The sequence below is a fragment of the Falco punctatus genome (genome assembly GCF_963210335.1).
Source record: "Falco punctatus genome assembly, chromosome: 2".
In the NCBI taxonomy this organism is placed as follows: Eukaryota; Metazoa; Chordata; class Aves; order Falconiformes; family Falconidae; genus Falco; species Falco punctatus.
Genome location: NC_137581.1, coordinates 58,018,304 through 58,032,028, shown reverse-complemented (window position 1 = coordinate 58,032,028; position 13,725 = coordinate 58,018,304). Strand labels below are relative to the sequence as shown.

Below are 13,725 nucleotides of genomic sequence, written 5' to 3'. Positions count from 1 at the left end.
TCTCACTGCAAGACACACCTGGGCAAAGCTCTAAGCAACCGCCTTCAAACTGAGTGCTGATCCTATTCAGAGAACGAAGGTGGATGAGCTGATGTCCTTAGGTGCCTTCAAACATGCATGATAAGTGGAAGAACAGGATGTCTTGAAAGGCTCCCCTCTCTCCCTACACTATGTTTAGTCACACTGAAGTGTAAGTCATATAAAAGCATTTACTGATCTTGTCACAAGCTTTCTTGTGGTTGTCTGAAGTAAGATAGCCCATGCCAACTTTCTGCCTCCAGCTCCGAGATCACCATTGCTGCTTGAATTCAAACCACCACCTTCTTCGAAGGCAGCCAGATACTATCAAAAGACTGCAGTCATTCGTAATGTTTCAGTTTTCCAGTATCAGAAAACAGTAAAAGGAAATAGTCTTTTCTTGTTAAGGCCAGAATTAGAAAGGCTATCTAATTAAAAACAGATGTCTGATAACCATTAGTACAGTAGAATCCCTCTAAAACCATGCCTGATAAGTTACGTAAGCAATACATACTTAAATGTTGTTTGATTTTACACACAAAACCAGTATCGTTTGCTTCAGCTTGACTCCAAATTTACAAAAACTAGAATTGCCTAGTCACAGCATTTTACATATTTTTACACATGTAGCTGGCATGGAAATCAGTGTTTAAAAAAACAACAACAAAAAATAGACCGTTTTTAGGAAACACTGCTCTTCACTCATCCAATTCACTCCTTCCCCTTACCTGAACACTTCTACAGCACATACCTGTGCACAACAGACCAAGGATGCCAGACCCATACACACCCATTTTTGCAGAGTAGTCTGACAGGCCAAACGCATTGCTTTGGGAAAGTAATAAAATTTAATGTACAGGCTTGTAATGGGGAATGCTGTTTAGTTTTTTTTAAATATTGTCCTCTCATATTGCACACTTCATATTTCCTTTGCCTTGGGAGGTTGGGGATTCAGAAATGGTTTGCTACAAATTATTCCACTTTATCTTCCAGTTCCACTGCTCATTCCTGCAGAGCCATTAGAAGATTACAACATCAGGGAAAAAAAATACTTCAACAGATGTTTATGAAAGAAGGTGGCAAACTGCACAAAATAATTGCAGACTACAAAAGCAAATTTGCTAGTAGCTCTCCCACATATCCTGTTGTACCATCCCAATGAACAGCAACAGCTGTGGAACAGTGGAAATAGACACAGTGTTGTACCATAGGACCACAGAAGAAAAATTATAAGAGGTTCTTGGAATTTGAGAGCAGATGTTTGACTTGAGTTCGTAAAATTGGCATAAGCATCAAGAAAGAATTGAAGTAACAAGACAATTTATGTTTTCCTGTGATTACAAGTTAAAAGGCAAAAACTTTCATCTTTCTAAATATCTGTTGCTGGAAGCTGCCTTGTTGAAAGTTTTGCAAATAGATACTTACTAAGCATGCAAAACTTCCATCTCTAGGAAAAGTTACAGAAGTTGACACAACTGGGTGTGTGCAGAATTAGCACAAAGCTCCAAATTTCTCAAAAGGGAATTGTTAGAAGATAATTCAGTACAAATTTCCAACTTACAGGTTATCACATTTGAGCTGAAGCTATTAACTAGATAAACCAATTTCTATCTGCATATCCACAGCATTTAAAACAAGGGCCAGTAATTCTAGTATGATGACCTCTGATGCAGAATCTATATGCCAGCATCTGTGTGCAAAGATTCATCACAATTTCTGCAGAATTTTTTTAATCCATTCTTTGGAGAAGATAGGGTCCTCAAGTGAATTCCTTCTCAGAGCTGCCAGCAGACCATTTGAAGCCAAGAAGCCTAAAGACTTAGTAACAAGTACAATTGGTATAAGCATACTGAAACCAAGAGAGCCTTCAGTTTCTTCACAATTGAAGAAGGAATGATACAGAATGTTTGCAGATACTCGGATACCTACCCTAGTCACGTTTTGTCCTACTTCATCGTGAACTTCATGTTGCCTATATTTGGAAAGCACTTTCAGACCAGGCTCTCTGGGATGCAGGCACAGAGGCTCTTCATATACAGACCAGAGCCGGGATGATCAACTACAGACAGAAGTACCTCCACACACATAACAGCAGCAGAACTTTCCCAGACTGTGAAGAATCTACAAACCTGAATTCAATGTAAACCACTCTCCAGAAACCTGCACTTTGTTTTTAACATAATTTCAAGTGGATATCTATTACATGAAGAAAGTGCATCCTAAATTCTACTTATCCAAACCAAGACAACTGACATGGGATTACATTAGAGCAAAGCTAGTGTTATTTTAATTTCAGATATGGGGTAGTGGCTTGAACTGTACACAGAATTCCACACTACAACTTGACCGTTATCTCCAGCTGGCAGCTGATCACAAGTGGTGTTCCCCAGTATTGAGGCCAGTTCTGGTTTAATACCTTTATCGATGATCTGGACGAGAAGATTGAGTGCACCCTCACAAAGTTTGCAGATGACACCAAGTTGGGAGGGAGTGTTGATCTGCTTGAGGGCAGGAAGGCTCTGCAGAGGGATCTGGACAGGCTGGACCCAACGGGCTGAGGCTGACTGTATGAGGTTCAACCAGGAGAAGTGCTGGGTCTTGCATTTGGGTCACACCAACCCCACGCAGCGCTGCAGGCTTGGGGAAGAGCAGCTGGAAAGCTGCCTGGTGGGAAAGGACCTCAGGGTGCTGGCTGGCTGAACATGAGCCAGCAGCATGCCCAGATGGCTAAGATGGCCAACAGCATCCTGGCTTGCGTTGCCAGCAGGACAAGGGGAGCAACTGTCCCCCAATATTCGGCACTGGTGAGTCTGCACCTCAAACACTGTGTTCAGTTTTGGGCCACTTACTCCAAGAGGGACATAGAGGTGCTGGAGCGTGTCCAGAGAAGGGCAATGAAGCTGGTGAAGGCTCTGCAGAACAAGTCTCATGAAGAGAAGCTGAGGCAACTGGGGTGGTTTAGTCTGGTGAGGAGGCTCAGGGGATCTTATTGCTCTCTACAACTACCTGAAGGAGTCTGTGGACAGATCTCCTCTCACAGGTGACAAGACAAGAAAGAACAGCCTCAAGTTGCACCAGGGAAGGTTTAGATTGGGTATTAGAAAAAAAATCTTTACTGAAAGGATGGTCATATATTGGAACAGGCTGCCCAGGGAGTTGGTGGTATCACCATCCCTGGAGGTATTTAAAAAATGCATAAATGTGGTGCTTAGGGACATGGTTTAGTGGTGGACTTGGCAGACCTGGGTTAATGGTTGGACTTGATGATCTTAAACATCTTTTCCAACCTAAATGATTCTACGATTCTATGAAGTTTGGAAAAAAGCAACAGAAGTGAGAGTTAGGAGGGATTCGTATCTGAAGAAATGCAACAGCAGCCCTACCCAGATAAAGAGGTAGGGGACAACACAGCAACCTTCCAGAGTTAAATGCACATGAAGAGCTATTTCAAGGAAGAAAACAATTCTAACAGTGGTAAAACTATTCTAGTATTTCCAGTTCAAAATACTAGCTGAAAGTCACAGAAAACTTAGCTATAGATAGAATAATATCATAAATATTTAGAGAATCTAAGAAAATCTTCATCATTGGGGATATTTAAGAGATGTGAAAGGTGAAGCACCAGTAAGTTACCACAGTGATTAATTCTGTAATTGTAGCAATTAAGTAACTCAGATAGGTCTTTTCCATTTCCAGTGGCTATTTCCATGTCACACCACACAATAATGTAAGCCTGCTTTTAATATTATACATAGTCAGTTGAGACAAGAAAGATTTTCAACTACCCTGAAAATTGAAAAGTATGTTTCAAACAATATTAGTTTATAGACAGGGTTGGTTTTTTTCATATGGCATTTGGAATTAATCCCACATGACAAAGCCAAAGCAAGTTTACAAAGCAAAATATTATCAGCAATTCTTCACACTCACCTTGCATCTGTGAACCCTGAAATGGAAAAGGCCATTCACATATCAGCTTTTCAGAGCTGCCAATAGCTGAAAATTAGTTTATCTTTAAGATTACATGGATTTGATGCAGCCAGACAACAGATGAGGTCAACAACTTTTCATGTTAACTACATGTGAACTATCAGATAAGTTTTGTCAGTAAGAAATTGAATCACCTTCAAAACACTCAGTCGGATGTTCTTCTTCAGACCCATTAAAAAGAATACTTAGCTCCGTAATGCAATTAATGGACATGTACAACAAATACTTCACAACCTCACAGAATTTCTTCAAGACAGACTATGAGAGAAACCCAAATGCAATACTTCACATGCAAACACAAAATAAATCTGTTTCTATCTCCTGTTCTCTTAATCTCACCTTCACCTTCCTGCAACAGTTATTCCGCCTTAGTTGTTGCTCACCTGTAAATGTTAAAATAAGCTTTCCTCCTTGATATAAGATCAGTAACTAGTGTTGATCTGTGACTCAGTCTAGGTGTTCTTTCTCTTAGCACCTTTTAGATACTGCTCTACAAAATTATACCGTAAAGACAAGGCTTGCATAACTAACCAAAAGGATTATTATAAGGCCACCACTGGCAAATAAGGAGCTGAATAGCACTTCAAGGGCTTTCCACAAACAAGGCAAGCATCTCTAATATTATTAAATATCACTGGGTCTAAGTAATATCACTAAATTAATTCTGTATGCAAATATACAAAAAAAAAAAAAAAAAAAAAAAACACATCCCTAGCTAGTTTCTGTTGATATCAATCAGCTCTATCAGGTGACTTTCTAAACAGCAACCACAATTTTTCTCCAAAACGAATTTGTAATCATGATTTTTAGATCCAGTTTTCAATTTTTAAACAGTTACTTTAATTGAGCTCCTTTGCTCTTTCCTGAGCAAAGCATTAAATTAATGCCTTCCTTTCAAGTCCAACAGATGCAACTGCTGCCTGAACAAGATCAAGGCAGTAATTTTGGATTCTAAAGCAGTAGGAACAAAGCATCCTTGTAAGAAAGCAGGTTATTCTAGATCTTCATTCTAATGTACAAAACCTTATTTTCCTATTGAGATTTGAATATAAATGGGCTACAGGTAGCAAGGTACAAAAAAATCCCACCATGTTTTCTTTAAATCTAAAATTTAACTGCTAGCTATTCATTGTTCTTTTTTCGAGTTTTTAGGTTCTGAGAAACAAAAATTTAACAAGGAACACAAAAATATGACAAGGGAATCTTGCAGGTGACTAAAACTAATGAAAATCTGAGTTGTACTCTGAGTTGATTCCAGCATATGTGCTGCTCTCTCCATGTGGAAAAGAAAACACTTAGAAGGTTATCTGATTTTGGATCAAATAGGCTTTTGTTACAAGTCTTTGAAAAATCCCAAAACACATTTTTCTGTAACATCAGCGGCATGAGGGGTTGAAACGAGACTCCTCACTGCCAGGATATTAGCAGAGAATGGACTGTAAAACTTCAAGTCAGTAAGAAAGCATTGTGGAGTGTTAGGGATTCAGAGAACCATTAAAAGACATGAAAATGCCTGCATCCTTAAACAAACACTGTTTCAAACCCACAAAAGCACAATAGTTTGCTGAGACAAGTATTTTAAACACAGAAGTATGAAATTTATTAGAGTACATTCTGGAAGCACCGTATGTGTTTCCACACATGAATAATCAGTCTCATCAACTCTAACAGAACTAATGGCATGCATGAATGTTTGAGAATCCGGGCCAATAAATATTCTAACACAGACAATTAATAAATCAACATTCTGAAAGGCATACAGCAACATTTTATTTACAGTCTATCATTGGACTAAAGGCAGTTGCAAGTGTTATTTTTTTTACTCAAATTAATGGACCATGTTCTGTAAGGTTTATGCAAAAATTATTTTTACAGAGAGACATGCAAACTCCCAAAGTATACTGCTCACTATATGAGAGGAAGAAAACCAAATAATATCCAATTTCTCTGTCTAACATTTCGTATCTGCTCAACTGTCAGTTCACAGCAGCTTAATGGGACTTTGGTAACTGCAGCATTCATCAAGGCAAGCTTTTGGACAGCAACTCACCTGGTCTCTTCATCATCCCAAGCGATTCTCATGCCTTTCCCACCACCACCTGCTGAGGCCTTGATCATGACAGGGTAGCCTAACAGCGGGGAACAATTAGACAGAAGTTCAAACTTTGTTCAGTTGGTCAGAGGAACATGACAACTGACCACATGTCCAATAACGCCAGTAGACAATAACTTCGTTTATTAAAACACTTTGTTTGGAGGGAGAGGAGAGGATTTGTCTTTTTAAGACTTAGCTGTCAGTGCAGTGATTTCTGAAGCCAAGAAAGGTTGTCTTCTTCATTTCATTTATAACAAAAAAAAGCACTGAATTAATTATTCCCAAGTAGCGAAGTGATTTATGAATAAAGGCATTTGACCTTTTTAAGCTCACAATTCTTTAGGAACAAAATTTTATTTCTTTGTTACTGCTGAAATAAGCTATGTTGTGATAATTTTTTGAAACCAATTACTACCAAAAATAAGCACGAGATCTTCAAAAACTATTAGTCAAGAGATTCAGTAAGAAAACCTGTATCTTACCAACATTTCCAGTGTAGTACACTTTAAATAACAGAGCACTTCAAGAGCTGTGCTACTTAAGATATTGTATAATATTAAGTATCACAGAAAACAATTATTACACTTTTTTTTAAACAATAAAAAAGGTTTTTCCCCAAACTGACAAGTAATAAGAAAAAATGAGCAGCATAAATCTGGCAGCATTGTGCATAAGCGGTAATATTTTACTTTCAGAACAAGATACCTTAATGTGACTATAAGTCAGGACCTTAGTTTTCTGAAAACTAAAGGACAGTAAAGCAGTATGCAGTTAAAAGCAGGTTTAGTAATGATTGTTTACCTTGCAGTACAATATTTTAATTCAAAGCACCTTCCTAAATAATTTCTTAATCATATCATTGAACTTCGCTTTTCTCCCGCATATATATACAGAAGATTGAAAATTAAAGATCTGATTAGAAAGTTTTTGATGTTTCTGGGATAGTAAAAAATTCAAGCCTTTTGCCTCCAGTATGCTTAATGAAAATCATAATATTAAGCCAAATATCACACCAGCTGGTAGTTGGGGGGGGGGGGGGCACGCGGGGGCAGGCCGGGGAAGAACCCATCAGTCCTTGCAGACTGACGATACATTCTACAGACTGCTTTTATCTGGGGACAGAAAGTGACATTTGAATATGGTTCCCAGCAGAAATGGTCAAGCCTGCTATTATATGTGTAACTAACATTTACAGTTTCTTTCTGGAATGTAAATCTGCTCTTGCTCTGTTAAGTGATAGCGATACAGTACACCCACCTCCCCCTCCAAAGCCATTTAACTGAAAGGAGGTTCAGGAGAAGATAATTAAAACCAGCAAGATCTGGAAAATCTTTTACTTAAAAAGACTGAAGCAGACACACACACATCAGAGAAAAAAGAAAAAAAAGAAGAAAAAGAAAAGAAAAGAAAAAAGGGAAGGTGACATGACACAAGCATAAAAAACAAGAGTAGTGTTGATTGGAAGACAGGAAAACAGCAAAAATCAATAAAATAGTTTCCAACATCACATGTTATTAGACTATGAAACCTCATGCTACAGAGCACTCACGTGACTGAAAGCTAATAGATAAGCACATGTAGAGCACAAATCAAGATCCTCCAGGCAAGGATGACCAAAAGGCTATAAATCCTCATGCTTTAGAGTCGAAAGTAATCTCTAGTTACTAGGTATAAGAATAAAACCAACAGAGCCATGCAAATAAGCTTGCTAGACTGTCTCTTATGTTTTCCTATGAAATATCTGATGCTGCCCACAGAGAGCTATGGGATGAGCCACAGCGTAACAATGGGTTCAATCCAGAACTATAGTAAGTATTTGCAAGACCTCTACAATCCCAGAAATAAAGACATGTGCAGAATAACTCTAGATCGCATGCAGCAAACAGTCAAGTTCAACTTATTTTCATGAAATGCAGTATATGCAGTTAGCTATACAAGTAGAATGTATCTATGCTGTAGCTGTTTTTCCAGATCCCTGGCAACTGCCAGGCTCCTACAGAAGTCACTGCCCATCTTGAAATAAAGCAAAAAGCATATTCTGTATGATTTTTATACAAGAAATGAGATTTATCCAGGTAACACTAGCAAACTTACACCTCTGGCAGCACTATCATCAGCTGGAGACTCTCTCCAACTCAAGAGGATGCAAGTCTGAAATTCTGAAATAAACATTGTTTTAAGCCTTATTATGGCAAGCTCACTATGGCAATTTCCATCACCTAATCTATCTTATTCAGTGCTACATGTACTTCAACAAAAATCATCATCAATTTTGCTAACAATTTCAGTCTAATATCAGTCTGTTGAATGGCTTGCTGATTTTAAATCTGTAAACAGTCTAGTCCTAATTTACTGTTCTTTCATTTCAACAGCGAAATAGGCATGTTGGCAGTGAGCCTTGGTGAGTCTTTACATGCTACAGATACATGGTTTACTGATGTCACTCACCAAGTGTAGGACCACTTTGCTTTCCTCCCCAGCCCACCTTTAATATATACTGATTACATGTCGACCACACTTGTATGCAAGGCAGTTAGAGATTCCAGAGAGCCATTTATAGTTAAAAATAAAAATTAAAAATAATAGTTTTAAAAAAATCCAAAGTAAAGCCTGTTTTGAAAAGATACATACAGCTTTCTAGGTTGACAAAGAAAAATTCTTTGCAACGGACCTCTACAAGTTAGGACAATGATCAGCCTGAAAATAAGGGCACTTGAACTTTTGTTCAAATATGCCTTTACATTCTACTTGCTCTCTGGGGCACTGAGCTAAGCTAAACAGCAGTTCTTTGGCCAGTACCAAAGAATGATGTGTGCTAACACAAGAAAGGCTTTGTAGAATCTAAGTTTTGCATACATATTGGGTACAGGATGCTGGGATCAGTAAGTGTTACTTACCATTCTCCTAACCACTTTTGCACTATTCAGCAGCAATCAAAATTGCTGCAGTATGCACACATGGATTGGTTAGATTAGTTGTGGGAAGGGAGAGGTATGCGAACAATTTCTAGTAGCATTTATAAGGACCCATGACAACAGCAATTAAGAGTATCACAAAGCATGTGTATTTTTGAGTAGGTGTTAGGTTTTTGATCCTTCCCTCAAATTTTACACCAACTTACATGAAATTAAAATTGCATGTAAGAATAAAAACTACTCTTGTTCTATAGTTTTGAATTCTTGTAACGCCTCTGAAGGAGAGATAGGAAAAGATTTTCAAAGACAAAAACGTAAAAAGCTGTCAAATTTGAAGATCATCAGGCATACTTTTGCTGTTAAATAGGTACTATAAAGTCAGGACTACTTTGTTTCCAGAGCAGTTACTATGCTGAGAAACTGAATGGTAAAAGGAATAAACAAATTCTGGTGTCCCACAGCTGTTAGTCCCAACCCTTTGCCACCATGGTTTTAGATGTCACTTAACCATTTTTACGAAGTTGCAGGTAGTAGACCACCAAATGCATTGTGCAGGAACAGTTTAAGCAATATCATATGTGGCAATACCAGACTCTCTTCAATATCCATTATTGAAAATCTAGTACTAACTAAACCCATGTCAAACGAAACAGGACAAAAACATGTTTTGCGCCTCTTCAGTTTTGTATAGACTTTCGTTTAGTTTAACTGCCTGCACTTCACAGTTGTTCAATCCTTTCAAACTGAAAAGTACAACCTTCTGGAGTTTCATCCGCTTCAGAAATCAAGCAGCCAGCAGTTCTTAATGTACAACTTACAAACAGACTTAGAAGTAGCAGGGAGAAAGAGCCAATGTGATTAAGCACTACAGAAAGTATTACAAGAGAAGAACTTCCCACACAGATCAATAGAGAAGAGAAACTATATAGGAAGGAGCCTATACAGCAACTTGTGCTTGAGCTTCGTCCAGTTCCTGATTTAGCCTAATACCTCTGTCATATTCTGTCTTGACAACTTGGGAGAGCATATCTCAAATGAGAGGCAAAAGGTAGGGTTTACTCCCATACTTAAATTTGTATTCACAAGTAATAGTCACTGGAACAGTTTAAGGCAGTGTCTCAACCCTGAAGTGCCACACTTCACTACTACTGGATCTTTGGCCAGAACATAGCAGGGAGAAGGCAGGAGAAAATGCACACAGCAAGAGAATATTACACAACATTTTAGAGTTTTACTGGCTGATCCACAATGAAATTCAGTTTTAATAATTACTTAAGCATCCTTGGAAGACTGAGGCTCTGGATAAGTGAAATTAAAAATAATCTGTAAGTGTTTGATTGCATAACAAGTGCCTTATATATAAAGACAAAAGCATTATATACATAAGAGACTTCAATTTCGTCTTATTTTAGATCCTTTGAAATTACAGATCATTGGATTTTATTCTGATCAGTAGTCATGATCAGACAGAAGTTTAACCAAACTAATCAACTGGTCAAAATGTGTGGGGAAAAAAGCTAAAAAGGACATTTTTCTTTCACTACATGGCATTATAGTACAAACCTTTGTTGTATCAAAATGGTTTAAGAATTTACCATGTAGATAAAGCACCAACCAGCTGTCTGTAATCGACTTTAATATCTACACATTTAAGACTGCCTTGATATAATGACCTCCAAAGTGCTACTGATATCAAAGATGGCAACCAGTCAACAGAACACCAGAAGACCTCAGAAGAAACTTAAGCCTTTAAAATTTATCTTTGCTATCTAGGAAGCCACTGAATGCCTTCTGACTTACCTTAATCAAAAAATAATCAAAAATATTTTAAAATACTTGCAGGAACTCTTCAAAAAACAAGAGCAAGAAAGATTATTGAAATGAAACTGAACAGAAATAAAGTCATAATACTATGTCGTTTTTTAAGGACAAAACCCGATTTTATTTATAGTTCTCCTCTGAACGTCCCAGTTTGGTTGATAACCTCTTCCTTTTGTTTCTGCTCCCAAGACAGTAATCACTTAGTTTCCCAACAGGAACATAAAGGCAGACCCACAGAAATACTGACTTCAATTGTGTCAGCCTAAAAAGCCAGCCAAGCTTACACTGAGGGTTTTCAGGGCAGTTAACCAGTGCAGGGTAAAAACTCCAACTTAAACCTGAAGTGGAAAGATATTACAGTGATGAAAAGTCATCTGCAGTAGTGCAAGTCCCAATTTCTATTTGGCACATAAGGCACAGCTGTAGCTTTTGACACAGGTAAAATGTATTTGTAGCTCAATCAGTAACAGAAGCTTCAAATGCAGATACAGCCTTTGAATTATGTAACCGTGATGAACCTGAATAGCATCTCATAGTTACTGTCTCTTAAAAGGAAGAAAAAAAAAAAAACACACAAAACCCACCATTAAGAAAAATCTCTTACTGTCTTAATGAAATTCTTCTAGAAAGCAGTTAAGAAATGTGGAATTTCAAGCATATGGTTTAATATTTTCCTTAATATTAAGCTTTAGTAAATAAAAGCCAAAACTCATTAAACACATACTAAACTTAACCTTCATTAAGATGTGTCCCAGCTAGTTTGCTGATTGTTCTTTTCACCATTCTGTAAGATACTCAGAAGCTGAATAGTGACTTTATTCCAGAAAGCACAGAGTAAAGGCTGGTGCTCTGGATGATATTCAAACTAACTGCAGTCCACATCACTGTAATATCACTGCTGTCAGCCTCTATATAAGAAGAAATGTACCATGCCTAACTTCTGACTATCATGTTCAATTGCAGATATACTTTGAAATAACTCCTTTAGTGAGCTACTTATTACTGCATATTACATGCGTGCCACAAATTGTGGCTGCACTTGTTCTGTAAAGTCCAGTTTGCAAAGCTAAAATGTGATGATTTAAGACACAGGGCATTAACGCCTAGATTCTTCCAGCCCTATAAGCAACAGGGAACTTAAAAACTATTAAAACGTTATTTGTTCTATAGGGATTACTTATTACACATTCAATTTAGTCAACCATGTCTGCTGAGAGGCACACAAATCCCACCATAGCTAATTTAAGAACTTACCAATTTCCCTTGCAATTCTGACAGCTTCATCTGCATCCTGTAAAAGCAGGAAATGAGACCCAACGTTAATCCCATCAGCCATTGCACTATGTCCTGAGGGCAGTCATATATTGCACTACTGTCTCCTCTGATTCATTTAATGTTTGATTTTACAACCTTCTGACCCTTTTCAGCCAGAGGAATGTAAAATTAATACCATAAGTGGAATGTAAATTCTACCTCATCATTAGTATACTGAGAAACTCAAAGCAATGAGGAATCAGCTGACAGGAAACACAACCAGGATCGCAAGATGATTTTCTGCAGTTGTAGGAATTTAATGCTAGAATTTAGAAGTTTACAATCAATAATGGACCATAAATCAGATCGTTAAAGTTTGTCCACTGCCAGCTTGTTTCTGTCCTCACAGGTATTTCTTGTGTTTTCTGGTTGTTGTCAGTAGGGGGAGTTGATTCTCTATTGTTTGGAAGTGATTCAGGTTCAGAAAAAAATCTTGCAGAACTTCTTTAAAGACAAATGGGTTTTGTCTACTGAAAAAAAGAACACAAGTATTTCACTTCTGTAAGTTTTTACATCTAAAGACAGAATAAACCCTAAACGCATCATTGTAAACTGTATCTGAAATTAGAAGATTCACGTAATTGTTTCCATTTAAGAGTCCGCGCAGTATGACAATTAGAAAAAACCTTTTATTGATGCCACATATTGCTTCAGCTGACTCACACTACTATAGCCTGGTACAGAAAAAAGTACTAAGAAACCCAGAGAATAAAAACCAAAATACTGGAATTCCACACTTTTTAATAACCAAATTGCTTCTCCTGCAGTAGTTAATTCTGGTATCTTCTACTGATAGCCATTAGAAAGCAAAAGGGTTAAATTGCAGTGGAGCAGGTTAAGTTTGAAAATTCCATCCAAATTTGCTAATATTTATACTATTCCATGACATGCGTTAAAGAATTTGTATGGAAGGCAGTAATGTCTGGAAATCACCAGCTGCTAAGTGTGTCTGAAACTATGGGGGCTGACTTATGAACATTAAAATGAAACCTGATATTTTTAAAGCTTTCAAGACAATCCATTTTAAAAGCACCCAGGTCAGAACCTAAAAAAAAAAAAAAAAAAAAAAAAAAAAAAAAAAACAACAAAAAAAAAACCACCACACATAAGAAATGTTCATACCTGGTTCATTTATGTCCAATAATAAAACAAAATCCTCTTTAAAAGTCTTCAGTACCTAGTAACAGCCCCATGAAGAATAAGGGGGCTGGCAGGGGAAGTTGTCAGAAAATTTAATTTCCTTTCATTAGCTAGTCTGCTCCACAAATCGGTGCTTGTTAAGTTCAAAGCAGTCCTGAAAGCAACATCAGTTTTAAGTCTTTTTACTCCAGTCACATCTGTTAATGAGATTTTTCCAAATAACAATTGTTTTTAAGTCAAGAGATAAATCTAGAAACCCCCCCTCAAAAAAAAAAAAAGAAAAAGAAAAATCAGGGTTTACTGTTTTTACTGTTTTATTACACCTTGCTGCTTTCCATGACCCTGCACCCTCCAAAATTTAGCTTAAAGGGATAAAATGCATGAAAAGGGTCATTTAAGAATGTTAGTGGTTTCCACACATTGAGTTTGAAG

The 13,725-nt window shown here is 37.4% G+C and overlaps 1 protein-coding gene across 2 annotated transcripts in view; it reads right to left on the bottom strand.

Moving 5' to 3' along the window:
• Positions 1-13,725, bottom strand: part of PCCA (propionyl-CoA carboxylase subunit alpha) — a 291,871-nt gene that overhangs the window by 190,931 nt on the left and 87,215 nt on the right. For both annotated transcript variants that reach the window (XM_080377685.1, XM_080377686.1), the window contains 2 exons: positions 12,094-12,130; positions 6,059-6,137 (listed from right to left, as the gene is read on the bottom strand). In XM_080377685.1, the coding sequence (XP_080233811.1) occupies positions 6,059-6,137; positions 12,094-12,130 (116 nt within the window). The remainder of the gene's footprint in view (positions 1-6,058; positions 6,138-12,093; positions 12,131-13,725) is intronic.